This window comes from Falco biarmicus, chromosome 10 (genome assembly GCF_023638135.1).
Source record: "Falco biarmicus isolate bFalBia1 chromosome 10, bFalBia1.pri, whole genome shotgun sequence".
NCBI lineage: Eukaryota > Metazoa > Chordata > Aves > Falconiformes > Falconidae > Falco > Falco biarmicus.
In genome coordinates, this window is record NC_079297.1 from 14,625,581 (window position 1) to 14,653,049 (window position 27,469).

The 27,469-nt window shown below is 46.9% G+C and overlaps 1 protein-coding gene across 6 annotated transcripts in view; it reads right to left on the reverse strand.

Moving 5' to 3' along the window:
- Nucleotides 1-7,132: 7,132 nt before the first annotated feature.
- Nucleotides 7,133-27,469, reverse strand: part of MYT1 (myelin transcription factor 1) — a 62,394-nt gene continuing 42,057 nt past the window's right edge. For 4 of the 6 annotated variants that reach the window (XM_056354917.1, XM_056354913.1, XM_056354912.1 and 1 more), the window contains exons 12-23: nucleotides 24,846-25,051; nucleotides 23,881-24,150; nucleotides 22,953-23,107; nucleotides 20,574-20,636; nucleotides 20,289-20,357; nucleotides 16,110-16,172; nucleotides 15,456-15,539; nucleotides 10,856-11,077; nucleotides 10,185-10,276; nucleotides 9,136-9,239; nucleotides 8,877-9,020; nucleotides 7,133-7,418 (exon numbers count right to left, since the gene is read on the reverse strand). In XM_056354917.1, coding sequence (XP_056210892.1) covers nucleotides 7,278-7,418; nucleotides 8,877-9,020; nucleotides 9,136-9,239; nucleotides 10,185-10,276; nucleotides 10,856-11,077; nucleotides 15,456-15,539; nucleotides 16,110-16,172; nucleotides 20,289-20,357; nucleotides 20,574-20,636; nucleotides 22,953-23,107; nucleotides 23,881-24,150; nucleotides 24,846-25,051 — 1,613 coding nt within the window. In that variant the 3' untranslated portion in view covers nucleotides 7,133-7,277. The remainder of the gene's footprint in view (nucleotides 7,419-8,876; nucleotides 9,021-9,135; nucleotides 9,240-10,184; nucleotides 10,277-10,855; nucleotides 11,078-15,455; nucleotides 15,540-16,109; nucleotides 16,173-20,288; nucleotides 20,358-20,573; nucleotides 20,637-22,952; nucleotides 23,108-23,880; nucleotides 24,151-24,845; nucleotides 25,052-27,469) is intronic. The other 2 variants (XM_056354916.1, XM_056354915.1) reach the window with 1 other exon arrangement.

Below are 27,469 nucleotides of genomic sequence, written 5' to 3' on the forward strand. Positions count from 1 at the left end.
CCCTGGACAAAACCAATGACAAAATATGCCAAGTGGACAGACACCCTCCCTTACTCCCCCCTACCTCCCCCCACGATTTTTGCTGCAGCATCGCTGCGAATTGTAATTGTCGGTGGGGAAGCACACTCATCAGGCATTCCATCCATAATCACTATAAAGAGGATGCGTATATCTAAGTCCTGGATGCTCCCCAATATCAGATCACAGCAGGGACTGAACTAATATCCATGTTCCCTCTCCTGAAAATGTGAAGACCCACTGAGAAATCATAGGCAAGGAAGGCTCTGACAATGCTCCCAACCTCTCAGGACAAGAAGCAGCCAAAGCATTGGTCCCCAAAGGCGCCTGCCCTCGTGATGCTGCTGGGGCCAGGCTCGCTGTGGGAGCCACATCGTGAGCAAACAGCAAGCACCAGCAAAGATCCTCCTGCCTTCATCTCTACAGCTGTTGGAAGTAGCCTCGTGCATAAAGGGCAGCGTCCTCATTAAATTTCGTGGAGGGTTGCCATGTGGCCAGCAGAAATTTTGTTTTGTTTTATTTCGATAAGCAGCACGATAATATATTCACCACCTCCAAACGTAATGGGGTGACAGATGGGAGCTGGGCTGTGGCTTTCATGGGAAAGGCTCCTCTCAGCAGGGAGGCAGTAAGTTTCCCACCTAATCTTCTGTAACCTTCAGACTGCTAACAACTGTAAGAAGCAAAGCAATGGGTAGTTATTAAATTAATGACTTCATCCCCAAGCCGATAATGAATATTTTACAGTTTTATCTCTCCACCCTGTAGACTGCTCTAGACAGACTAGACTGTTTATTAATCTAGCTTCTGGATTTATGTTATTCAATGGCTAAACATCCTCAGCATGGTTGGTCTGGGCTGTTAAATGTTGAAGCCCAAGAAGGTGTTCTCTGGCAAACAGCGAAACCTGAAAAGCTGATCCTTGATCTTGGACTTGATGAGCCTGAGGCCAAAACCAACTGCCTTGCAGGGCTAAGGCCAAGTTAGCCCCTGTTTGAGTCCAAACCATTTGGCCATTGCTTCATGCTCAGTTTGGGTGGACACTAGGACTTGTGAGTAAAGAAGAGGCAAGGAAAAGTTTTGACATATCCTGGCTTCAATAAGGGCAGGCTGGAGTTAACCCGACCACAAAGCTGTGGGGTCAGACACCATATCTTAATGTGGATAGGTCCTCCCAGGGTGGTCCAGCCCTCTGTGCTGGTTCTGGAGCTCAGGCAGAGCATATGTCTGTGTTCTATCCCTTCATGGCTTGTGTTTCTTCAGATCATCAAAGACAGTCACTGACATCCAAATAAAAGAGCATTGCAGTTATATAAATGAAAGCAGGCTTTAATGGTTGTTATACTTCCTTGTTGACAGGGTCAAAAATGTCTTTAAATCTGATACTACCATTTTTACAACAATTGGTGATTTATTCAGCCCCCTGAAAGACAGGGATGAAGGCATCTGGAATAACGAGAGCTATTTGTCTGAAGAATGCATCATCCGCGTGCTTTCCTACAGCCTCAGTCCCACGAGCCCTTCTGTACAAAGCAGAAGGTCGTTTCAGGATATATCTTCTCATAAAAGTGTAGAAGAAGTGAGTATGTTAACAAGTGCGGGCCAGAGCCTTTAATCCAAGCAAGCTGCGCTCAGTACCGGTTGGGAGGGAAGCAGTTTCCAGCTGGGGGCTAATCTGTTGGCTGCAGTGTCATCTCCAGCCCATCTGATTGCTCCCCAGCCTCAGCATTGTCTTCCTGCAGCCTAAGGGGGCTAAATTCGATGCCAAATGGCATCTCTGAAACGCAAAGTAGCCTTCTCTCCCCAGTAACCTGATGGAGAATGAGGCGACCCCCTCCCAACCCATGTGTTTTTAGGACCCCTTGGCTGTGGGAGCAGGGTGAGATGGACCGAGCTTTAAGACTTCACCAGAGGAGCTCTGGGACAGGGAGAAAAAAAAATGCACGATCATTAAAAAATGCACGAGGCTGGGAAAGAAAGCCCTTTCTGTGTACACCTGAAAGCCATCGCTGGAGCTGGTGGCTCTCTGGAAGAGGCTAGGAAATGTTGACAAATGGAAGGTACCACCTGAGCACAAGAGTGGAGAGATGGGTCATTAACAGCTCGTAACAATTAACAATAGCATCAGCAAGGCAAAATGACACTCTCGTTGGTCAATGGGTTTATCGATGCATTTAGAAACAACCATATGCTGACAATCTTTTCCCTTGCATCCTTGAAGCAAAAGACCTGCTCTCCTCTGCTGTTCAGCTCTCACCCTACATGCGTTGAAGGAGGCTTAAGAGCTCTCCTAAGCACACCTATAAACTGACAGTGTACCATCTTAAACCAATTCAATTCCCTTCCCTGCGATAAAGGACGCCAGTTCAGAGAAGATAACATCTCACAGTGATGGCTCCCAAAGCTGCAATTTAACACAAATCTAACCGCTCTATTATACAGCACAGCCAATTCGTTAAGAAAGGACAAGCGAGCATGTCTATTAGCTGTATCATCATAATCAAATATTGGCACAAGGAACTGCTTGGTGGTGCAAAGCCTAGCGAAACCCCCCATAAGACAATTATGTACCCTTCAGAAAAACAACATGCCAGCCAGTTCTGGTGAACCATTGCATGGGTCGCCCTGTTTTTCTCCTTTTAAGATGTGCAGCCCTTTGTGGAAGGATCAAGGCCCCATCACTGGCCCTAAGGTGTCATCCAGCAGAACCTCAAAGAGACCTTGTCCTTGGGGCTCTTGCTGCACAGGACGGCTCCCGGGAAAGCTGGGCTCAGTCTCCAGCAGTCCTCGCTCCTGAGGGTGTTTCTGCTCAGGCATTTGGGGCAACATGGCATGGGGATCCAGAGCAGATCCTAAATCAGACTTCTCAGAGAGAGGAAAGCCAGATGCTGATAGAAGAACCTGGAGAAAGAGCTCGGGCAGAGGCAGGAGGAGTACTCGCTTTCAGCAGAGCCAGGAGTGCTGCAGCAAAGCCTCCAGCTTATCCCAACATGGAGATAAGGCAGGATGGCTGGTGTCCCAGGACACCTCCCGTGCAAGGAGCTGGGGCTGCAGAGGGGGGGAAGGCCTGTTGCTGCTGCACTCACGGGGTCAGTGTGAAGGCTCTGAACCAAACTGTCCCTCATGTCTCCACGGTGGGTCTGTCGCTTCATAGCTACCAGTAACTCCCAGTTTCAACGTTGGTCACAACTAGGGGAGACTCTGGGCCCAAAGTTTAATCGCTCTTATCAGCCCCTGCCTTACACATTTAATTGCACCTGAGATCTCTGTGCCGTGCTCTGCAGAGGAGGGGAAGAGGGCAGAGCTGGTAGCCCACTTGTCCACCACACTGACCTTGGAAACCCACCAGCATGAAACAAGAGCATCTACTGCACCCTCTCCAGGAGAGTCATCCTCTCCTTGACGATCCCCACAAACCTGTCCCAAGCCTCTGCCAGCTGTCCTGCCCCAGGACAGCTTGCAGACATCCAATGAAGACAGAAAGAACTTCCAATGAACACCCATGGCCATAAACATACTTGAGGACAGACTTTAAGACATCTTCTTTTTACCCAAAACTTTCCTCTGAATTTTTCTGGCTACGGTTCTTACCCTTTTGGCTCCACTTTAGTCTGCCTTTCCCTTTAGTGTCTTTGCGGTACGGCCACCCCTCCTGTTGTAACCCAGCAGCACTTGTGCCTCCGTGTGGGACGGTCAGGAAAGTTCAGGTCAGTTAATCAGAAAATTTAATTTCTTGGTGATAGACCTGCTTGAAATTCCCATTTGACCCAACTCACTCAACTCCAAATTGCCTTAATATGATTTAACTTATTTCACCTTGGAAGCTACAGCATTGCAAGACTGAATTTCGACAATTTCAGCAATGACATCCCCAATGCAGAGACCGGTGAGAAATTCTCTTCATTGCCACAGCTTCAAAATATAAACTTTTGCCAGTGAGAGCGCTTCATTCTTCCAGGATGGCACTCTTTGAACATCACCATCAGGCAGATGTAAGCGAGGAAATCTTGTTGACAGCAACAAGCCATCTCCCAGCATTTTAGCTAAACTTCGGAGATAATTTGGCAAGGCTTTTTTTGTAAATCCAGGTGGGGAAAGCATCCATCTCTGTGTCCCATCCCAGGGCTGGCATCTCCTCTGCTCACACACCGCCTCTGGGAGCATGAAGCTGTGGCATCCCGGGGATGCTGAGCACTGGGGGTACAGGATGCGACCCCTGCCCAGAGGAGCACTGCCTGCAGCCCTCCTGCCTTGGGCAAGGGGCTCCAGCATCCGACCCAGCAAACACGTACCTCTGCTCAAAGTTGGGATTCTCCCCACTGCGAGATCTGAGGCACCCACTTGGCTGGATGGTGACAGCTCCTTATTCTTCAAAGCCTTCAGAGATACCAAACCTAAATTCCCCCTAAATCTCCCCGTTTAGCAGGCAGGGAGGGGAAGGCTTGGGTTGGGCAGTCCCTGGCTGCAGCTCCAAGACGGGCGGACACGCCGACCCTCCAAGCCATCGTGCAGGAGCAAGGACAAAGCCCACCGGGGACATTGGCAGCAGCTCGAAGAAAGACCATGGGAACTAAAGTCACAAACAGAACTGGGTTTTATTATGAAATAACCCTGCCAGTACATAAGGAAGTTCTGTCTGCAAAATACATTTCCTGAGGAAAGTAGATCACAGTATTCGTTTTCACAGAATAACATGTAGCCTGCTATAACTTTCAATGTGACTCTTTATTATTTAAATATTAACAGTATTCCTTCACATAAACAAGTACTCAGTCATCACATAACCAACACACAAACGACAAAATAAATATACAACAAGAGCACAGTTCATTTTTTTCCCCGACTTAAATATTAAATAAATAATAAATACAGAATTTTCATTTCCTGTTATCAGTGCCTGAAACAACATGAATGAAAAAGAAAAGAAAAACTGAAGAAGTCTCTCTTCCCCGTGGTGCCCCTGCCCCCTCAAAAAAACAAACCAAAAAATTATCAAAATGTCTCAGTTATAAAATATCTTTAAAAAAATTCCCATCATTAAAAGAATAAATAACAAAATATATAAAAAATAACTTGGTTGCATCAAAATTACAAGTAGGAGTTGTAGATAGGTTTCTTTATTTTTTTTTTTTTTTTTGGAATATCATTTTTTTATGGTCAAAAGTTTTAATTTTTAACTTTTTTTTTTTGCTTCTTTTATCTTCTTTTCTATGGTGCAGTGTCCAGTTTAAAATAAGTATAAAATTAATAAATAAAAAAGTTAAATAAATAGCAAAAAGTTAACATAAGGTGTTGTAAATATAAATTACATACATCTTGCCAAAATTAAATAATTTACAGGATAATTAAACTAACTACTTTTTTTTTTTCTCCCCTCTTTCTTCCAGGAAGTGCAATTTCTCTACTTTTAAATACTAACTGAATTGCAGTCACAATCAATTTGGACTCTATTTACATGTTAAGAACATTGTGTTTTTAACACCTCAAATTATTTTTTTTTCCCCTTGCTTTTGTATTTTTGCACTTGGAATGGGTTCTGAAATAAGTGAACTGATGGGGTCTGATCCTGCAAACACTTAAGGATGTGAGGAAACCCACCCACGCCAGCTGCCCTATTGAACTCAGCAGATGGACTGATGCAAGTCAAGTCGCTCGTGAGCTTCGAGGCCGGATCCAGGGACCGCTGCAGTCACTGGGAAGCTTTCCACTGACTTCTCGGAATTCTGGATGATGCCCTAAATATCTGCAGGACTGGGTTCAAAGCAACACCATGGTCTTCCCTTTAGTAGAAGTTAGCAAAGCCCTCCCCAGCTCTGCCTGCCACACCACCAGAAGGGATGAAGGATGCACCCCTCACTGGGACCCCTCAGGGTGGGGGTTGCCCCCCTCTGCTTCCAAAGGGTTTGCAGCAGGGGGACAGTGAGCTCCAGCCGGGAATGGGTGTGGGGGAGAGCAAACCCGCGGGGTGACAGCCAGCTCCATGCGCAATGGAGCGGGTGCTGGACAGCAGCGTCACAAAGACATTCATAGAGTTGTTCTTTAAGTGCACAGTGGGCTGCGTGTACTGAGCTGCTTACAAAATGCTTCTTTGGAAGAATACCCAATACCTGAATACTCTTTTTTTTTTTTTTGTAGAACAGTGCTTGCGCTGTGATTTTGCGCGAAACTTAGAACACCAAACCAAAAAAATACCCATTGCCCTGTGGATACCTGTAAGAAATCAACTACCAATTCACGGTTATGTAAGCACTTTGCTGGCCATCAATTAACATTTCCTCTTTTTGTTGTTTGTTGTTTCTTTTTTTTTGTTTGTTTGTTTTGTTCATCGCAATCTCAAACGTTCTCTGGCATTGATGTATGATCTCTGGACTGGCAGTACTATGCCAGTGTAAGTATGATCACAATAATGAAAAGAACCAGAACTGTCATCAAACAGACTTCCAAAAAAATCATATACACCGGACCATGATACATTAAAGAATTCCTCTGTATGAAATATCTGGTATTGGCCTATTCATAATAGCTATTCTCATATTTAAGACAGACAAAGGAATACTGTAGTTGCAAACTCCAAAAGCTTCCCTGAGAACCTTTTTTCCATTGCGCTTTCCACTGGAGATCCAGAACTGCTCTTCAGATTTCTTTCAGAAAATAAAAATAAGCTACTTTATAATACTTCAGAGTTCCCATGCCCAGTGGATATCTGAACACTTCGGGGTTGGGAGGCCCAGAACAGGTTCAGATTTACAGGTAGCTTGCAGCTCCAGCACTTGTAGCAACATAGAACATAATCATGTGTGAGTAGGTGATCTGGACATAAGACCATAGACAACATGAGGGTTTAAGCCAGTCATATGGTAGTCTTGGATCAGACAAGACCCTGTTCTTGTAATGTTTTAACCCTTGGATCAACTCTGCAAGAGCGTGGCAACTCAGGAAAGATGCCTGCTCTTCACCAGCTACCAAGCCCAACAGCCTCCAGGAGGAGTTAACCTTCCATCCTGATCTACCTCGTGGTCCAGGTAGAAAAAAAAAAAAAAAAATCCCACTTTTCTCAAGAAGGTCCAAAGTTAAGTAAACGAGAACATTGAGTTCGATCAGTTCCACGTCTCAGAAATGGCCTCTTGGTTACATTTTGGTCCTTTTTTTTTTTTTTTAATTTCATTCATTAAACAAGTTTTCTAACTTGTAAACCTGAATACTTGGAGGGAAAGTTCCATCTTACAGTCTGTTCGCTTGCTCATCCCTGGCCCACGGCACTAAACCTGGATGCCCTTGACGGCTTGCTTGATGCTCTCCAGCAGGTCCTTGTTCTCTGGGTTCTGGTAGCACTCTTGGTTGGTGTACATGTCAGTCAGCGTGTTCACGTACGCATCAAAGTTCTGCTCACTAATTGGCTCCTGCGGTCAAAATAGCCAAATAAAAGCATTAGTAATAGAGCAGGAAAGGGCTGGGGTGCCTCTTTACAATTAATCCTCTGTCTGTGTACCAACAACCAAAGGTCTCCACATCACAGCCTTTTTGTGTGCGGTGCTGTACATACGGGAATCTCATTGTGCAACCCCTGAGCCTGCCAGATCTTAACTGGGTCTTTAATTTTATGCATTGGCCTCACGGAACTATTAACAGCATCAGGTTAAGCACACACAGGCAGTTTGACAGGCTGGAGGCTGAATGAAGCCATGGAAATGAAGGGCTAGAGGACAGGAGCACTGCTGAAGCATCACAGAGGGAATGAAAGGCAAAGTTAGGACAGGAGCCCGGTCACCTTGGGCTCGTGCCTGCCCACACCAGCATGCTGCTGCGGTACAGCTTTTTCTTTGGAGGGGCATTGTGGAACACTTGCAAGTATCTAACCTGGAGTTAATGGGGAAAAAAAGAAGAGGCGAAGGAAGAAAAAGAACAGGAATAAAATGAGCATACAAATCTCATGGGCACTACTTAATTGGAGTTGCCTGAAACCTTGAAAAAAATATTTGCTGAACAGTTTATTTGACCTTTATGTGTCAAATACTTTACAAAAAAGCACTCAGCAAGTGTTTTTTTGCCAGTTAGGCAGCTGGGTGAATACTATCCAAAACTGCTCTGCTGGAGGATGGCTTCTCTCCAACCAGCCTGAATTTAAATACAAACCCCAATGAAAAGGATTCTCCCCCCCCAAAAAAAATGATGGCAGGAAAAGGAAATCAAAAGCTCATTCCTCTGATCATTGCGAGGGTCTTTATGAGTTGTAAGAGGACAGCTTCGCCAACACGAGCCCCCCCTCCACACACCTGGTTTTGACAACAGTAATTACATTCCTGGGAATAGAGAGAAGGTAATTAATAGCCTTTTGTGGTTTTACTATTTTAATGCAGTCTTTTCATTTTGCAGTAACTCTATGGTAACATGCTGTGGGCTGTTAGACCTTGTTAAATTAAACAAAATACACTCTTTTTAAGAATGCTATTCTTTGACTGCCAGCTATTCAAAACTGAATTGAAACTACCTGCATTATAATAGGAGCTGTAAGATCTTTCTGACGTTGAAATCCAATCCCTCCTGATCTCTGCTTGTGCTGTCTTAGCCTAAAAGGTGCTGGGTGCCCTTGATAAAGTTTCCTATTTTGTGATAATGCTCCCAGATGTAATGAGACAGAACAATAGATACAAAGGGAGATCAGCAGAAAATGACAGCAAAAGGGAGATACAATGCAAGCTTCAGAGATAAGGCAAAAGAACTGATCTTATAAAGGACACGTAGGTGTGTGTAGAGAATTTCTCTCACTCTTTAATTGTACATAAGCCTTATCGTGAATTGGGTTTGGCACGGCTCCCTCGATCGCACCGGCTGGGGAGAGCGCTGTCAAAGTTTCTTACCATGTGTGGAAGGCGGATATTGGCAAGACTTTGGATTAGAGCCTGGCTCAACCCTGAGAGCTCCAGGAACAGGGCTTCGTTTTGCTCCTCTATGATTTTGTTTTCCTCCTCAATGTTCTTCAGGTTCTTCTCCATGGTGGAGATCTGCAGAGCAAGGAGCACGGCAGTGTTACCAACCCTCATGGGACGGCACCCACCACCCATGCAAGGGGCTTGGCCATGCATCAAGGGGCTTGGATGCATGTCCAAGCACACAAACCTGTGACTGCAGTTTCACCATGGCCGCTTCCATCTCAGAGTTGGACTCGTTCAGTTCACTGATCTCCTTGTTCAGCTGCTTGATCTCTTCGTCATTCTCTAGAACTGCAGGAGAGAAGGTCGTGGGCAGTCAGCAAACACTCACAGGGAAAACAAAAATGTGGAGCTTTCTGCTGAGCCCATCCTGTTCATAGACATCACTACTCAAAGTCCTCACCTTTGCTTTTACATCCTCTGAACAGGGCGCACATCTCGCTGCTTTTTTTTTTTTCCCTCCCCAAGGTCTTTTATCATCATGGTTCAATGCTACTTTAATAGGTCAATATGCAAATGCAAACCCAAATGACAGCACAGCGGCTGGAGTCCAGCACATCCCCACACCCTGCAAGGTTGATTGTCCTGAAAACTCAGGTCACTCTGGTCCTGAGTTTGGGAAGATGCCATTTAAAAAACTAATGCATGTCTTGGTTAGAAATTGCAAGGTTCGTAAAATAAAGCCATATTTCTACGAGAGTTCAGGTATTTATAGGTTCCAAAGTATATTAGTATTCATGTTAAACGCCTGAAGCTTATCAAATACCACAGAAACCTCAGTAATAGCACTGGAAATGCAAAGTGCCAGTGCCAACAGAACTCCATATCCAGAAATATCTCAGGATTAAAAGCCCTGAATAGGTGAAAATCACTGAACAACTGCAAGGGATTTGTAAAAATGCCAGTAAATATTTTGGGGGGGGGGGGGGGGGTGGAATTCAATTTCAGCACTTTTTTTTTCCTTCCCCCTCCCCCCCTTTCCCAAATTTCCCTAAGGGAACTCCCTCTTCATCTTTTCACCTGCTCCCTCATGGTGTGTCACTCAGGGAGCAGTGTCAGTACCACACCACACCCAATACTCAGGAAACCCAAGAAATGGGTGTTCACAGCACATGATATCCCTGCAAATCTGTGGCCAGAATTCATTTGTTGAAACCTCCTCAGTCTGCAAAGAAAAAGATATACAGGCTCAATGCCCTGACACACCTGCCAGGCAAAAGGAGTGCAAATCCTTACCATCGCTGGTCTTGAACTTTGTGTTGAGAATTTCATCCCCTGAGATTTTTCCTTTCTTCCCAGCAAAAGTAGCTCTTGGACACCCTGACAAACTGAAAAGCAAGTAAAAATGAGTTTCATAAACACTAGGTATTTATAGGTGCTTATGTTCCCAACAAGAACATGTACCATTTGGTGGAGTTCATGCTGCGAGACAGTTCTAAAAGCTTTTTATGGTACAGAGGAAATTGCTTTATGAATAATGCTACAAACTCCCCATTTATAAAGCGAGAGCAATTTTCTCTGAGCAAAGATCAAACCCCACATTGTTTCCTTGAAGAGAGAGTATGCCAGGTGAGGAAGGTGAGATGAGCCTGGCTGGCTCGGGCATCAAACCCTTGTCTGGGGAGCCCAAGTCCTGTTCTAGCATGCTAATGGAAGGACATTATAGCATCATTTTCCGTTATTTTGCCCAATCCACACCTCACCATTGCACTATTAAAACAACTATGCATTTTCTTGCATGCAGAAAACTCCAACCGTGGAGCAACCTGACTGAAGTCAGCATCAAAAGTACCAGCTATAGAGCCTTGCGTGAAGAGCTGAACGATGCTCAAGCAGCATCTACAGGCAGGTGGGTCAGTCCATGGCAACGTGGTCATGCTCACAATGATCTCAACCCTGTGATTTACCTTCTGTGAGTGAGGAAGCTCCCATTGGCATGGCCAGAGCCGTCGCAGCCTGGGGTAGGGCAGGTCGGGCCTTCATTCTTCAATGACTTCCAAGAAAATGAGGAGCCGTTGAGCGATCCTTCCTTCTGCCTGCGGGCTGCGAGAGGGCACCCTGATGCGCTCCGGTGAGAGGCGTATTTGCCACTGATGTGTCCAAGCCCGACACAGCCAGGAACCGGACACCTGGGCAAAAGGAATGAACAAAAATTAGAGCATGGGAATGAAGAGGGACGTAAGGAAATTAGGGATGAACAGAAATGAGGAAGCCTAGGAAGAGAGCATTCACATTTGGGGTTCTCATCTGGAGTTTATGGGGTAGGTGCTCAGCTGATAGAAATGACAGATAGGAAATTAAGAGCTATGAATGCCCCTTCAAAAGAGCCATAGAGAACCAAAGTAAATCCTGCAAAAAGACTGGAGGTCAGGTCACACTCATGCTTGAAGCAAAAGCAGGTCCCAGTGCTGTCCCAAACCGTGGTGTTTGGTGCATCATTGAGGGCAGAGCCAGAAGGCTGGGCTGCCTGCCGTGGGGTCCTGACATACCCCAAGGCTGACACAGACATGTTTGCACCGAACCATCACACATTTACAGCCAGCTCTGCCCGGTGCTACTGCATTACTACAGTCACCAGCTTTATCCCCCTACACCAGCACGGCCAATGTGATCTCAGAGCACTGCCCGTGGGGACACAACCCTTCCCCGTGAACCAGCCCCTGACCCAGGAGCCAGTCAGGCTGCAACCCGCACACCAAAAAGCTGCAAACCTGCACCTGCAAGGAGGGTGTCTGAGGGGTTCCCAAGTGTGTACCCCATCAAGACAGAACAAAGAAACCCTGGGGCACAGCTCAGCCGGCAGCAGCCACAGCACGGCCTCGCTTGCCTCCTCCTGCTGGTTCACATCCTGCAGGTACCAGAGATCAGCCTGCGCTTGCAAGGGACAGAAGTGGGAATTGCCACCAAGGCAGAGCACGAGCCCTCCAGCCCCTGTGCTTCTGCCACATTTACGGCCGGTTAAAGCACACAGGAGCTGTGAGGGGCATCACAGAAGCACAGACACTGAATTGCCAAGATGATGAGTGTCCACTCCACACTCACCAACTCCCCACCTAATGGCATACTCACTGAATTCAGCTGTTTGACAAAGCCCGGTGAGTCTACTAGGGGTTTTGCTGTGGTTTGCATTTGTTTAAAGATGCTAGTCAATTATAAATACAGTTAAAAGTTTATTACTCAAGGGAGGTTACTCTAAGAAAGGGGAGGTGGAAGCAGGCAAGAAATGGCAAAAATAACCCCCGTGTTCTCAGTTTGAAGGCAATTAGGGACCTCGAGTTTCCCCAGCAAAGTATCCGCTGAGCTGCTCCTGAGAATCGCAAGCTGCATTTCACCGCAGAAACGATTATCCTGATTGTTTACATTTCATACAAAAGGGAGACGACAGCAGAAGGGGGGAGCTGTACACCCAGCCTTTTCCCAAGATAATTTGAAAAATGCTGATCTCGATTTTAATCAGCTGCAAATGCAGCACAATTCACTTATAATATCCCTGCCAGCAGGATCCTCAGTAAATTCATAACATCATTGCTTTTATATGATCACGAGCAAATTACTGAATCCTCAGGAGGAAAAGGAGATGGGGGTGGGGGGCGGGGGGGAAAGAGTGAGAGAGAAAGAGACAAACCCCAGCATTTAGTATGCAGCCGTTACAGCCCAACCATCACATATTTTATGCTGTTAATTTAACTTTCATTACATTTTCATTGTTAAAAAATAAACCAGAGCCTTATTGTGCAGAACAGCTGGCTTGGACATTTTTTAATTTTTTTTTAAATTATTATTATTTAACAGAAGCACCAGTAGCATTTGATCAATTAGGCACCCGTGGATGCTTCCGTTTTATGCCAGGGCTGGGCTGAAGGTTGAGGTGATCTGTTCAATCACATCTGTAGCAAATTACTTGAAGGATGAACAGCAAAAACAACAGGGACTAAATGACTTTCTCCTCGGTGGCAATGTGCAAAACTCGGCTGGGTTCCAAGTGGCACTCAGTGCAGACGGAGGATGGATTTAGAGCCAAAGCTCCTTAACGCAAACCCGCACCAGGCGCACCTTGCTGCGGAGGGCAGCGCACCAGCTTTGCAGGGGCTGGGGGAAGGCAGCAGCGAAGGGATTGTGGTACCATGTTGTTTCAGGCATCCTCTTGGGTGTACTGGAGGAGCAGGGGTTGCTGCCTGTGCCACGGGATGTTAGGGAATGCCTTCCTGTCTTTATGCCACAGAGACCCTCACAGCCCACCCGGCACTGCCTGCACCCATGCCCATGGTCCGGCTGCGGATGGAGCAGCGGAGCTACGACGAGCCTCCAAGGCCAGCCTGGAGGTGGATAGCATCAGCTTTCTAGGACTCAGAAAATCCCAGCTCTGGTGATGCTCCAACCCCATTTCCTGCCACTTTAGCTTCCCAACATTTGCACCTTTAGGGAAACTAGGAAAGACCCAACCCCTGGTGAGGATGCTGGGGGGAACCATCATTCTGCTGGGGATGCTCTGACAGCTCATCCCACGTTCCTATACAAGCGCCAGCTGCACCATAACAAACCAGTCGTATAAAAGCCCCTTTCTCCTTGCACTGGGAAGCAATCTCTTTGCAGAGCAACTGCACTGGAGGAGCCGCTTGGCACATCCCCAGCCAGTCCCAGCCCTTAATGGGGCAGGCAAGGATGAGCAAAGCCAAGGCTTCCTCAGCCCCGCAGGGCACAAGTCCCTGGGGAAAACACGGAGAGTGGAGACATCCCACCTGGGGGCCTCCGGCTGTGGTAAAAGAAGCAAAAGTACAAGAGCCAGCAGTTGCACAGCAGCATTTACTGCTTGTCCTTTCCCCTCACTGTGTCAGTGGTTAATGGCACAGCACTACAATGCCACCAGCAATTTAGCGTATTTGAGCCAAAAAAGGATTTTTTTCCCACAGATTCTTGAGTAGGTTGCTTAATTTTTAATAAACTCCACTAAGTCCTGCTAATTATCACACGGCTCATTTAACTGGGAGGCTTTCCTTCCTGTAGACTGAGGAGTAAGAACAGAGCAGATGGCTCAAATATCATCTTTTTCTTAAAGGCCCTTCCCCCGGCTGGCGCATCCTAGTTTCCTTCAGCCCCCGCGGGATGCTTCCGCACCCACTGCTTCCCGCTCTGGCTCCCGGGTGCACGGAGCTATTTACCTCTGCTCTTCTTGCAAAGGTGAGATCTGCCCTAGGGCTAAAATGAGGAAAAAAAATGCATTTTGGGGACAGTCAGCTGAGCCAAAGGGGTCTGGCCAAACATGCCAGCATTTATGGGCTTGTGAAAACTCTTGGAGGGGATTTATACGTTTTTCCATGTTTCTCTTTACCCCACTCCACCTGCACTTGCTGGGTGGGTGAACAGGCTTCAGAAAGACTGGGGATGCTCCAAGTTAACAAAAAATAGGGTTCTGGAGTCAATGCTAGTCCCAGCATTGCTGTAAAGACTTTGATGTCCTGTAGCTGTATGAGAGGTCAAGACAGACCCCAAACCTCGCATCAGGCCCCGAATGCTGAGCTGGTGGTGCTCAGGCTCACTAAAAGTCCAGGCAAATGGATTTCACAGCAAATGAAAGCTCTTGAGGTGGACTGAGGGATTTAAAATCTCTGTTCCCAGTAGGAATAAACCTCCTGCAATGTTTTGAAAAATTCAGCCTGAAGCAACAGAGAAAGGCTTTTTCAGTTCGCTTTGAACAGTCAGCCGTGGCAAAGACTCTACAAAATGCATTTGATTCAAGGTTATCACATCCTGGTCCAACTCAGTGCTGGAGAGTTTCTATTTCTACCATGTTCCTGGGCATTAAGCAAGCCCACTGGCACCCCTCACCTGCCCATTGCTGCCCCAAAAATCTGTGATGTTCTGCTTGACTGTGGGTTCAAACCCTCTTTTACACCATCAGTGGGTTTTTTAGGAATTATAAAAAGCACAGGTAGGAGAGGAACTGCCCATGCCCCATCAGCCTACCTTTGCAAAAAACAATAAAGAAAAATACAGTTATCTTCCTATCACAGCACTCTCCAAACTATCAAGCTGCAACAAGGTCTTTTACCATCTCATACCAACATACTCTTTGTGCCAGTCCCTCTGCTGCCTTCTCCTCATCCAGGGTGCGTGTTCTCTCTCCTCTCTCTTCCATGGCTACCCAACCACTTAACAGAACAGCCACAGCTGCACTTTATCTACATCAGCCAACCCACCGCCCCAAGCCAACCCACAGCTGTAGATTATCGATCCTAATTAACCCAGCTTCATTCCTCTACATCTCCCCACTCCCCCATTTTCCAAACCGATTTCAAAATCACAACACCATTTTGGGGATCAGGGATTAAAATTCCCCAACAACCAGGGGAAGAGCTTTGGCAGTGCCTGCTCCAGTGCGGGCAGACAATGCTCCGAGCAGCACAAGTGAGGGGAGTTGCAGGATGGGTGCTGCTGCCCCGCATAAATCTGTGCAAGGCAAAGGAGATAGAGTGAAAGGCTCCGCTCGGGAGTTATCCGCAGACTTACTTCATCAGCTCTGGGTCTTCTTTATCATCCTTTGTTGGGGTGATCTTGATCCCACTTTTCTTGGCACGAGGGCAGCCTGACAGACTGGTTAAAAAAAGAAGAAAGGCCTGTCTCACTGGCAGAATCCCTGCATTCGCTATTTCCCCACTTCAGTCATCTTTCCCTTGAATTTGGCACAGTGTTTTTGATCTCTCTCGTTTTGCAGCCTCACATCACGAGGAGAAGTCAGGAGAAAAAAAAATAATAAAAAATTGAGGGAGATGGACAGTAATTAATGGTGTCTAGATAAGAAGATATCTGCTAACAGCTTGCGATGTTTAATGGAACTGTTGAAACAGAAGGCTCAGATCTCTGCTATTAATGCTCTAAAGTGATAATAGAAGTCATAAATAGGTAGCATTATTAACAGGAACATTGCATCAGCTAAAATCTGACCCTTTGTCTTTTATTCTGTTGAAAGGAGCTTCTAATCAGATGCTGGAAACATCAGGGAAAAAAAAAAAAAAGAAGTCAGATTAAAGAGATGAAAATAGGCTTCAGTTGTCAGTAACATTAATGTTTTATTCAGAACTTTACAACTCTGCCCACTGCAGGGGGAAGGAAAAAAAAAAATCGAAAGAGGCTACAGAGAAAATAATTTAAGGGAGATCTTACCTTCTATGCGATGCATAATTTCCTGTTATGTGACCAGAGCCATCACAACCAGGAGTAGGGCACCTGCGGAGGGAAGGGAACCTCAGATTAGCCTGGCGATGCGAGCAGGGGATTGACACTTTGCAACAGCTCATTTCAAAGAGAAATCTAGGGACTGTCAACACAGAAGCAGGTTTTTTCTTCCTGCCCCTTCTCCCTCTGTAAGAACAAGGTCTGGTCTGTAATATCCATGGCACCAAAGTTGCTGCATCGCTGCACAATGTTGGCGTTGGAGAAGAACATCAGTGAGAAAAGGTGGAGATGCTGGGAGCGAGGTGGGTGGCTGCTCTCCGGCAGAGGGACATGGGTCCCAGCCTCTGTCCCCACCCTCATGAAGGGGACAGCTCAGAGACGATAATGAGCCAAAAAAACCTCTCCAGGACAGCATCTGTCACCTTGAGGAAACCATAAGGAGACAGCAGGTACCATCCATGGCCATTGGGCTGGATGCAAGCGTGGACAAGAAACCAGAAAAATAGCTGACAGCTCTGGGCAACGGGGCCACCCTGACCACAGCCACGAGGAAGCCTGACAGAAGGTCTCAGCTCAGGTCTGGGCGACTTGTGGGGGGCTAATCTCACTGAGAGCAGAAAGAGACACCCCACCACAGGAGGGTCCTCAGAGTCCGAAACCAGCCGATGCCTCTATGGAAAGTAACGAAGGAAGAGGAGGAAAAAGGTTAGGTTAGCTCGGGTCTCCTCCTTCCATAACACCATGGGCAGGGTCTGCAGGGGGATGGCTGCCCGTGGGGCCTCGGGCTGGGGGACACCAGGTCACCACACATGGTGCCCCAGCAGCTTTTGGTGCTTCAGTGGAGAATCTGCCTCTCTGTCCTCAGCCGCTGCCGTTACATAGGAGTCCTTGGAGATGCATTCATGATCATGGTTTGAAGGTAAGCATCCCACGCTCTGGGACATGGTTGAAAGCAACAGCAGGGGAATACTTCCGTGCTCACCCAAAGCTGCACAAAGGCTAGCAGGGGCTGCGAGCTGTACCCAGTGGCAGCGAAGATAATGGCACGGGTTAAGCACTGCATCATTAAGGGTGCAGACAGAGAAAGGTGAGGGGATTGAAGTACCACAAGCATGAAGATCTACTCCGAATGCTGTAGGTGATGCAGCGGACATAAAAGCTGTCATGGGGACAAGGAAGAGAGGCGAGGAGTGCTCGCCAGCCTGCCAATTAGCCAGGGCTTTTTGAACCAAGTGATTAGGACCAGGGCAGGGGGAGGGGGGGTAAGAAATCCATGGGATGAGCAGGAGAGATGCTCAGCTTTTGAGCCAGAGCCAGCAAAGCTCACAGCTGCAAGCTTGCAGAGTGCCCGTTCTTGTCGTGGGAGGATTTTGCTGCATCCCCGCTTTCTCGATCCCCATTTTTAAAGCCATGGGTGCCTGGTTTGGTACCACTGGTTGGTACTGCAGGGACCGATGTGTCTCCAGGACACCCTAGTGAAGTAATGGGCAACACATGGTGGCGCTTGGGCAGACCCCGAGGCCAGTGCCCTTGGGAAAGGCAATGCACTGATGTCTGGCTTGGGCAATGGTGTTGCTGCGGTGCTCTGGCCCCTGAGAGTCAGCAGAGCAATGATTTCCAGAGATACCTTTAGTTTTGTGACTTGGAAAACAGCCTTTTAAAGAGTTCTCTTTTTTTTTAGTCAGAAAATATCAAAATTCTCCTCTTTGCACCACCTCTGAAGGAGGGTTTGGCATGTGCAGGTCATTGCATTGTCTCCAATGGCAAAAAAAATTGGTACCTCGCCTAGGGTTTGAGAGCAGGGACATGTCCTTGCCCCAGAAGGGAGGGTGACTAAGTCTGGAGCAAGGCTTAGCACACTCAGACCTAGTAAAATATAAATGCACATAAATCCAGTGCAGTAAGGGACACATCCATCAGGACCTCGATGAGGGTACAAATACTCTAACTTATTTAGAAATTACAGGTTTGGGAGATGACTGACATTTCCCTGTTATATGCTGTTAAAGTAGAAAGCAAAACTATTTCTTTGTTGTTCTAGCTTCAGGGTGGGATGAAATTATGAAAACACTAACACCAAATCCTTTTGCCTTTCAGGACTTTTAAAGAGGGGAGAAAAGTGATTTGATCTTGATTTTTAATTATCTGGAGACAAATCATACCGACTGAGACCTTTTATTGCATGTTTCAGCCTGGAGCTATTTTTTTTATATCAGGGATATTAACCCCTGAAATAGAATTTATAATAGAAACACTGACATGGCCTTATCTGGAGTTGTGAAAAGCTATGGCTGTGCTATCTGTAATATCTCCAAATCCTCTCCCCTTCTTCCTTCCTCTGCTCCCATCCTCACCAGGACATAGTGAGGCAAAAAAAAAAAAAAACCCAAACCAAACATTACTTGGGAAATAACATGAGAAAGCTTTGTTTTGGCCAGAAGTCTCCTGTTTTATACAGTATTTTGACAAAAAGTGCTCACGTCAGATGCCTGAGGGGAGCAGGGTATGCAGCACAGCGAGGCTCGGCATGATGCTTGCTCTCGGGGACAACACCATTTGCGTTTTCTCCAGCCCTTACTGGAAACAGGCACTGTTCCTGAGAGCTTTTAATATCTTTAACACTAATTGCCTGATCACTTGGCTATTCTTTAAGGCTGTTGGAGAAACACCAGTTCAGCAAAGCTCTCTTAAGAGGTTCTTTCAAAATGTATATCGTCTATAATGCACGATTAAGCGTACTTAGTGCTAATCATGCGAGTCCTTTCCATCCACTAGCATATTCTATTAATATCAACTAATCCAGCTACTTTTTCCACCTCTGTGATAAGGAGCAGGAGGTTAATCAACATTTTTCCTGGCTCTAGCACCCACATCAGTGGTGGAGTGTGGAGCAGTTCTAGACCCACACTGCCCTCCAGGTCACCCACCAAAAAGGGATTTAGGACATTACCCACCACCTTATTGAGCAGAGAGGCTCCCACCTGACTCTGCTATGGCTCCAGACATCACTGATTGCATACAGGACACAGGGCATTATATATTTTTTTCTTTTTGTGATGAGCCTGTGCAATGTGAAGTCCTCCATAAGGTTTTATTCTCAGTAGAGGCTCCTCAATTATAGTTATGAATATCTCAGTTTCTAAATAATCCTGAAACTGGATTCAGCAAAACAGGGAGCTCAGAGGAGAATCGGTCTCCGTGGAACAGATGTCGAAAAAAAATTCACAATTAGCTTGCCCCCAGTGATGCAGGTTGGGTGGAGGAGGGTTGGGGTGCCCCCAGTGTCTCCATCTACTTTAAATACATTTTTGATTAAACCTTTCTTTATGGGAGGCAACCAAAGACAGCATTTGGGAAACCCTCTTGTGAAGAATAAGCTCCTACTGAAAATGAGGAGGTTTGGGAAGTCAGTAGCAAAACTGAAAACGGGATTCAGAGGAAGATATTGGAATGAAAATGTCAAAACCAGGTTCCTCCCTTCAGGAGCAGAAATGGGAACAGAAATTTGGGTGCCGGTGAGCCCTTTGCCACTGGCTCAGGATCCGGCCTCACCAAGTATTTGCTTGCTCCTTCTTTCATCCCCTCACAAATCAAACTCTCATGGAAATGAACAGAAACCTCTGTCACTATATCCCAATGGCCCCTAAAATTTAGCATAAAATTAGCATCCCAGGTTGTCCAAAAGAGTTGGCTTTGCTATGTCCTGGCAGTATTTTCCCAGCTGTGTCTCTACCCAAAAATAAAGCATGTGCCTTTATCTAGGCTTTGGATTATTTGAGAGACGTACAAAAATGTTGAATGAAAATGGTTATGGCACAAACAAGGGAACAAGAGCTTGGGAAAAGACACCAAATGAAAAAGAAAATATCATTTGTCTACAGTGCCCAAAGGAAACCTGCCAAGGGTCCAGGTTATTTCTGAACACTGCCATGGTCCCCCCTCCCCAAAATTATCTTTCCTCCATGCCATTGCCTCTTCTCAATGCAGCAGCTGGAGGCTGGACTCCACCAGAGCTCCTTGCAGGTGGTATTTGAGCAGCTCTTTGAAAGGAGAAGGGAGGGGATGGAAAAGCAAAAGCAGAGCAAAAGGAGGGGGGGGGGAGGGGGAAGAGAGAAAAAAGGGTGGAAATAAAGAAAAAAAGGAGTTCCAAGTTGAGCGCAAACATACTTGAGGTCAGCAGAGTGGGCAGCCATGAGGTTTCTGAGGCTCTTGTCAGCAAGAGGACAACCAGAAAGGCTGAAAGAGAAGAGATGGGATATCTGGATAAGCAAAAAAAAAAAAAAAAAAAAGGAAAAAAGGAAAAAGAAAACGGACCGGGGTGTTGGGAGGGAAAGGGGCAACAGAAGGTGGGGAAGAAACAGAACCAAACTATCCACATGGTCAAAAAATATACCAAAAGGAAAAAAAAAAGTTGCCTTTAGAGTCCAAACCATGAAAAAAAGGTCAACTCACCTGCGGTGAGAGGCATAGTTTCCTGTTATGTGTCCGCTGCCATCACAGCCTGGAGTTGGGCAACTGGGCAACAACAACAACAACGAGTGTAAGTGCTGGAAAGGAATGGATTCACCCGAGAGCCACGGATCTGCAAAGCCAGCTGAGCCCCCCTTCCATCGGACCTTGGCATGTGTTTATATGTTTGCGTACAAATAAACCAGCTGTTTCCCTTTCAGCTCCCCTTCCTCCCTTTTTTGATCCCAAAAGATCCCAAGGATCCTGAAAGAAATTTGAAAAAATTGAAAGAATTTGTGGCAAACGTGAGAAAGTGTTCAAGATACATAGTTGCTTGCTTTGCTCAGTGGATGGTTTTTGCAATACTGAAGCTCTGGGTGTGGGAATCAGCTTATTGCCTGAAAGCATCAGATTTCAGCTTTCTGAAACATTTTTTTCCCCCCAGCCCTTACAGTTGCAAAGAAAAGCTTGAAAACACTGCTCACTCCAGAAAGGGAATGAAAGTAACTTCTGACTCCCGTGCCTGGGGGATTCTAAACTGAGGGCAGGCAGAAGCTGCTGCATCCCGCCTGCTGCCTCCACCGGGCTGCGCTTCCCACCTGCCTGCTCTGCTGCCTCCCCCGTGAGCTGCACCTGCGTGGGTGATGGGAGAAGGTGCCATCCCTTCTCAGCATCCAGGGAATAAAATCCCATTTGTGCATGAGCAGTGAGGCTCTGGCACAGTTGTGCCCTGCCTGCCTGAGGCCAGGGGGATGCCAGAGAGCAGGGATGTCCCGGGACGTGCAGGGATATCCTGGGAGAGCTTGGCCCAGCAGGCTGAGGCTTGGAGGTGTGCCTATTCCCTGCTCACCCTTGAGTCCTTTTTGCAGCCGCAACACTCACAACAAACACAGTGAGCCCTAGAGCCAGCAGTGATATGAAGATGCTCAAGCAGCAGTGATGTATTGCTATGTGGTACCCACTCCTGCACCAGCAGGAGGGGGACGAGAAGGTTGAAGTGAGGAGCATCTTCACAGCGACAGCCATCAGTGCCAGGGGATGGCCCAAGATCTATACCCAGACATGGAGCACCAGACAGACACAGCAGACAAGTCTGATCCTGAGTTAACAACAGCTAATTCATTACAGCCCTGGGACCAGAAAGGAACAGCATTGCTAAATAAGGAGAGAAGGCTCAGTGCTGCCCTCAACACCATTTATTTATTTGAGAACTCTTTCCATTTAGGAAATATCTCTACCCTCATAATACAATCAAAGCACAGGAGGACTTTAGGGCTCTACCTCAGAAATTGCTGTGCACATAGCTGCTGGGTTTGAAAAAAGCCTTTAGAGATTTGCACAGCGCAGCTGGTCTGTGCTTTGCTCATTCAGGGAAGATGCTGCTGCCGCTCTGCCCCCACAGATCTCCCTGCCTGTCTGCTCCCTCAGCCTCCTGCTTGCATAGCCAAATCATGAGCTACGTTGTCTAAGGTCAGCAAAATGATGCTTGCTGACTCTTCCCTGTGTACCACATAAGAAGGTCAGAAGCACAGGGAAGAAGCCAAGAACAGCAGATCTGCTGGGATGCCCGGGAGGGGGTACATCCCCATCACAATCTCCAGACTGATCCCAACATGCCATTAGATCAGAGCCAGCTCCAAGCAGCAGTGTTTGGGTCTGACTAAACATTAACCATCAGTTTGGTGACCCGTGTGGATGCAGAGCAGCACTCCATCTAGCAGAACAGACCCACCCACCCAATGCCACGGATACACAGACATGAGCTGGGTTAGGATCTCTCTCCCGTGTGAGATGCAGCGTGACAACCTTGCTGCAGCCCTAGCTCACATTTTGTGGCCCTGCACTATCATGGTGATAGGACCCATTGCTCTACATTAAGCAGCCAACAAGTCCTGTCCTCCCAGTGAGGCATCTTGTGGTTCAACACCCCCATCAAGAAGATATTGAGACCCACTGGGTGCTCTTGGCTCCACAGCATCACCCAGTGTCCCAAAACAAGGGGGCAGGAGATTGGGCAGGCTCCATCACTGCACCAGAAACACTCTTGCAGGACAATACCAGGGAAAATGGGCCCTGCAAGGAGGTTTCCACAGCCCCATCCATGAATCCAAGCTCCTCAGAAAGTTCCCTTCATCACTGCACAGTTTCAAGGACATATGGGAACATATTTTGCCTCGATCAGCAGCTGTATGAAGGGAGGGTTTCTCTTTGAGCTTTCATTTGAACTGCTTAGATGAGGTAAAACCAATCACAGTAAGAAAGGGAACTACACTTCTAATTTTTAAAATGTATTTGCTAACAAAGTTTGTCTCCTACCAGCCTGGTTGTGCTGGGTACATATTTTATACATTTTGGAAGAAGAGACAAGAAGGCAGGACTTACGTGAGCAGCTCTTTCTTGATGTCCTTGGAGAGGAATTTAAGCTTGAAGTTGGTTAAAGTAACTTCCCCTGGGTATTTTCGTTCTTCAAAGTTTTCCTCCGACACTTCTTGCTCATCAGCTTCAGAAGAGGCAAAAGAGTGGGCAGCAGGCTCTGACTGCAAGAAAACAGCCAGGAAAAGTGGTTGTAGTGGTGGTTGTTGCTGTTGAGCTGTGATAGGAAAGGATCCCAGCTTCAGCCCAGCTCAGAGTTAGTGCAGCACTGCCAACACTCCCGAGCCCTCTGCAAGTGCCTTTCCATACCCAGAGATCTGATAGTAATTGGAAAAACCTCAGAAATACAATCTCTTTAATTTTGCCTTTTTACAGGGGAAATGTGTAAAACACGTCTGTACAGGGATTTACACCTGGGTCTCCCAAGGTCTTCAAGGCATGAAGGTCAGTGCAATCTCGCCATACTCATCCTCAGCAGCACCTGCCTCCCAATGGGCAGTGCGCTGCTTCCAGGGCTGGGACGCTCCCCCCAGCTGGAGGTAATGGATGATTCCCCCACCTGCAGGATTAATGTCAGCAGCATGCAGGGCCATAGCTGCTCATGGCAGACATAAATCGTCCTGAGGAATGTCACCAGGAGCACCACTGGTGCGAATGAGCTGAAAGGATTTACAACGAAGAAAGTAGTGCAGACCCAGAACAACACAAGCTGAGGGCTCCTCCTTTGCAGGAGCACCCCAGCAGATCCAAGAGCATCTGCCTCCTGCCTGATGGTCCACAGCTGACTCCTGATAGCGCTGACAAAGCTAATAATATTTCTCTCCTAGGCTCAAAGGACAAACTAGGGGTCCTGGGGGGAAATAGGACAACTGGGCAAGCAAACATGGCATTCAGTCCCCCATGAGGTGTTATTCAAGCATGAAGAGCCACCACTCACCTCTTCTGGCTCCTCTTCCCGCTGACGGTTTGGTTTAGTGTAGTCAATGGGCCCATCCCATTCATCCTGGCGGGAGGTCTGGCTGGACTGCGGGGAGGTCATGGTGCTGCTTGTGGCACTGGTGCTGTTTTGGCGCTGGGACATATCTGGAGACTTCATGCTGGGACTACTGCTGCAGCTGCTGCTGCTGGGGAAGGTGCTCTCCCGTTTGCGGTGCTTGTTCATACTCAAGTCCAGAGTCCCATTTTCATCCACCTCGATGTCCATGGACTGAAAGGTTGGAAACATGCCCAATGTTAGCAGCTGCCAGCGATTCCCTACGGGGATCTTGCCCCCATTTGCCTCTTGCAATGCAGGGGGACAAGCTATTCACATCCCATCCTCTCCACAGTCAGTTACAAGGGACTGAATGAAAAGGGATGCTCTTTCATAAATATTTCCGAAACGTGCCATGCAAATGCAGCCTCCTACTACCAGCAACGTGGCGCTTTGTCTCTGTTGCTTGAACACAGGCCTCAGGGCCATTTAAGATGCCCCAGGGCATCTAAGATCTGCCCAAGGCTGAGGGTGCAACATGGGACTGCTGGGAAACCTGTGTTCTTCTGAAAAATAGCTGGAGGTCAGCCTGGATGCAACTGGGGAATCTCAAATGGCATCAGATACAGCCCAGTGAGCAACTGAAACCAGCTCTGAGACTCTGCTTGGGAACGACGCATGTCTCAGATAGGTAATTTGAACCACAATGCATCTCCATAACACAGTAAGAGCCAAGATTACTGCCTCCAAACTGCATCACCCAAAGCAGGGACTGAAAGGGTGATACGCACCAAGTCTCTGCATTCCCTCTACATTTAAAAATTAAAATAAGAACGAGTAGAAAAAGGTATTTCTCCCACCCCAGACTTCATGTTTCACCCCACTCCGCTGTGTGCTGGCACAGTGGTCCCCGGGCACGCTCGACTCACCTTGCCGGGGGCCTCTTGCTGCTTGGTGCTGAGATTCTCCGGCATTTCCCAGCAGCGGGTGGAGAGGTTGAGGATGGCAGTGGCAGCCATGTGCGCAGCCTCAGCGTCGTGGGAGTAGTCGAAGCCTGTGGAGGAAGATGAAGTGCTCTTCACGTAACTGCTGGAGGGGCTGTGGCTGGGGGAAGAGGCCTTTGGAAAAGGTTTGGCTGGAATAAAAAGAGAAGGAACAACACAAGGCTAATGTATAACTGGCACGGGCAGCGGTGAGAGGTTAAGTCAGTCTGACACAGCCAATGTATTAGTGGTTCCAGTGACAGCCTGGGGTTATTACTGACCCACCGGCTGTTTTGTTGCCTGGGATGTGCGACCAGAGCGGTGCTGGCTGCGGCTTGTGCAATGGTCTCTCGGTGCAAAAACTTAATTCATTAACTGACTCTGCTATCAAGTCCCCCAAACACAAGTGCTTTTCTTCATTAAAGCTACTCCTCACTGGAAGCGGATAAAAGCGAAAGCTTAGAGAAGCTTCCTGGCTCTTTTTTTTTTTTATGGTTCTCTGTATGTTCATAATTTATCTGCAGAGCTGGCTTACAGGCACATTTCTTGTAGCACATTTGAAAACTTACAATTTAAAAAATTACATTAATAGCAAAACCATGGCCATGAAATACAAGATTCCAACGATGACACCAGTGAAATATGGATTTTCTGACAGCTGACATATCATTTTAATATGCCTGAATAACAGGATTTATTACACAGCCACATGTGGCCACGATGCTGCACTGTTACTGTATGCTACAGCACGTGGCAGCGCAATCCGAGAGATACGTTTTCTCTTCACACCCTATGAAACAAAAGCCAGTATTTCCCAGTGTTAGCCCACAATAAAACTTGCCCTAATCTTAAACCTGGTCCTGGTTAGGTCCTTGACCCACAGAGAGTCCCTCTGAAGTCAGTAGTTTCAGTGAGTGCAAACAGGGGATCAGGATTTGCAACAACCATGGGATTGCATTCTGAATCAATTAGCAAAATCTTCAAATTCTTAATTCATTCCACTATGCCCTTTTCAAGGGAAAACATCCCTCCCACTTCAGTAGGAGTCTCACGCAGGGAAGACTCCTAAGCTTTGTCCCGACGATGGCAAAGCAGCAAGACAACCTTGGTTGATGTGCCTACAGAGCAAAGCGATTTCATTATTCCCATTACAAACTCGTAATATAAGACACTATAAAATGCTAATCTTCCCAAGGACTGCTTTCTTCCTCGTTGTGTGCGTATATAATGCATATTGACATTAATGGGAGTTATACACACACATGCAGGGGAATATAAATCCCTCTGGATGAAGATCTCTTTAAAATAAGTTCTCAGTGAAAGGAACAGATTTCCCTGCTATGATTGGCAATCATATTCATCTTGTCGCTTTGATTAACTCATTGGAGGTTTGCCCAAATGGTTATTCTTGTGTATGGCTGCCTGTTTTCGAGTCCAGTTTAATCCATGTCTTTGCGGTGGGGTGCGGGTATTCGCCAGCCCAACCTGACAATATCCAGGATCGTGAGATGCCAATTGCAATTTCACACCATAGGCTCAGCGATGCTTTTCCATTTCATAAGTATTTCTACCACTAATAGACTCGCAATCAGCAAATTAGTAAAATAAGTGATGAGAAAAAATAGAAAGGATTATCCTAGTGGGTCTGCTGGAATTATTTTTGTCAGTACAATTACCCTGAAAATTCTTTGCTAATATTGCAAATAACACAATCTATTCAGCAAGAGAATCACTTGTGCTGGGAAACAAATTACTTTTCCATCAGCCCTAACCCAGGATGACAGTGGCAGTTGTGCTCTCTGGCCTCCATCCAATTTCATTGTCTGATCCTTTACAGATTTAGTACTGTAATAAAGGGCGCTTCCATTGTAGTGCCACAACCGGGATGCTTTCAAGTACGAGCACTTTTTAGAGAGCAGCTGCATCAGGATTAAACAGGATTGTGGAAGTGGGATTAGCCAGACAGAAAACCCTCTTGAGGCCGCTGACTTCTGCAAACTGGGCTTCTAAATCTTTTTTTTTTTTTTTTTTTTTCCTCCTCAAAAAGATGTCTTCAGGTGCATGTTTGGTGTCAAAAGGAAGGGGAGGTTTCACATCGGCTCGCAGCAGGCTGTCTCTCCATGCATCTTCCCTCCTGCTTCTGACAGCCCAGCCCCTGAGGGTTTATTTAGCCATTTCATTTTCACCCACGCTTCCATCGCACAGTGTTGTAGCCAGCGCTCGGTCCTCGGTACAGAACAGAGGTGGGTGGCTACAATAGGAAAGAGCTGGGAGATAGGAGGTGGGTGATCGATAGGTAGTAGAGCTGGAGAGCAGAGCACGACAGAGAAGACAAATGGGCAGAGTGGATCATATATAAGATGGAAGAGAAGAAAACTGTAATCCATTTAGCTAGATGAGGAAAGACAGATCAATAGATATGAACTGCAAAGCAATGGGGACCGACTGAGGACAACTGTGTAACTTATCCCACCTAGAGACATCACTCAGATTAACGTTCCCACCACTCAATGCAATTCTTCCCAAAGCTGAAGGGACTCTTCCCCAAGCAAAGCTTTACTGGCAGCCAT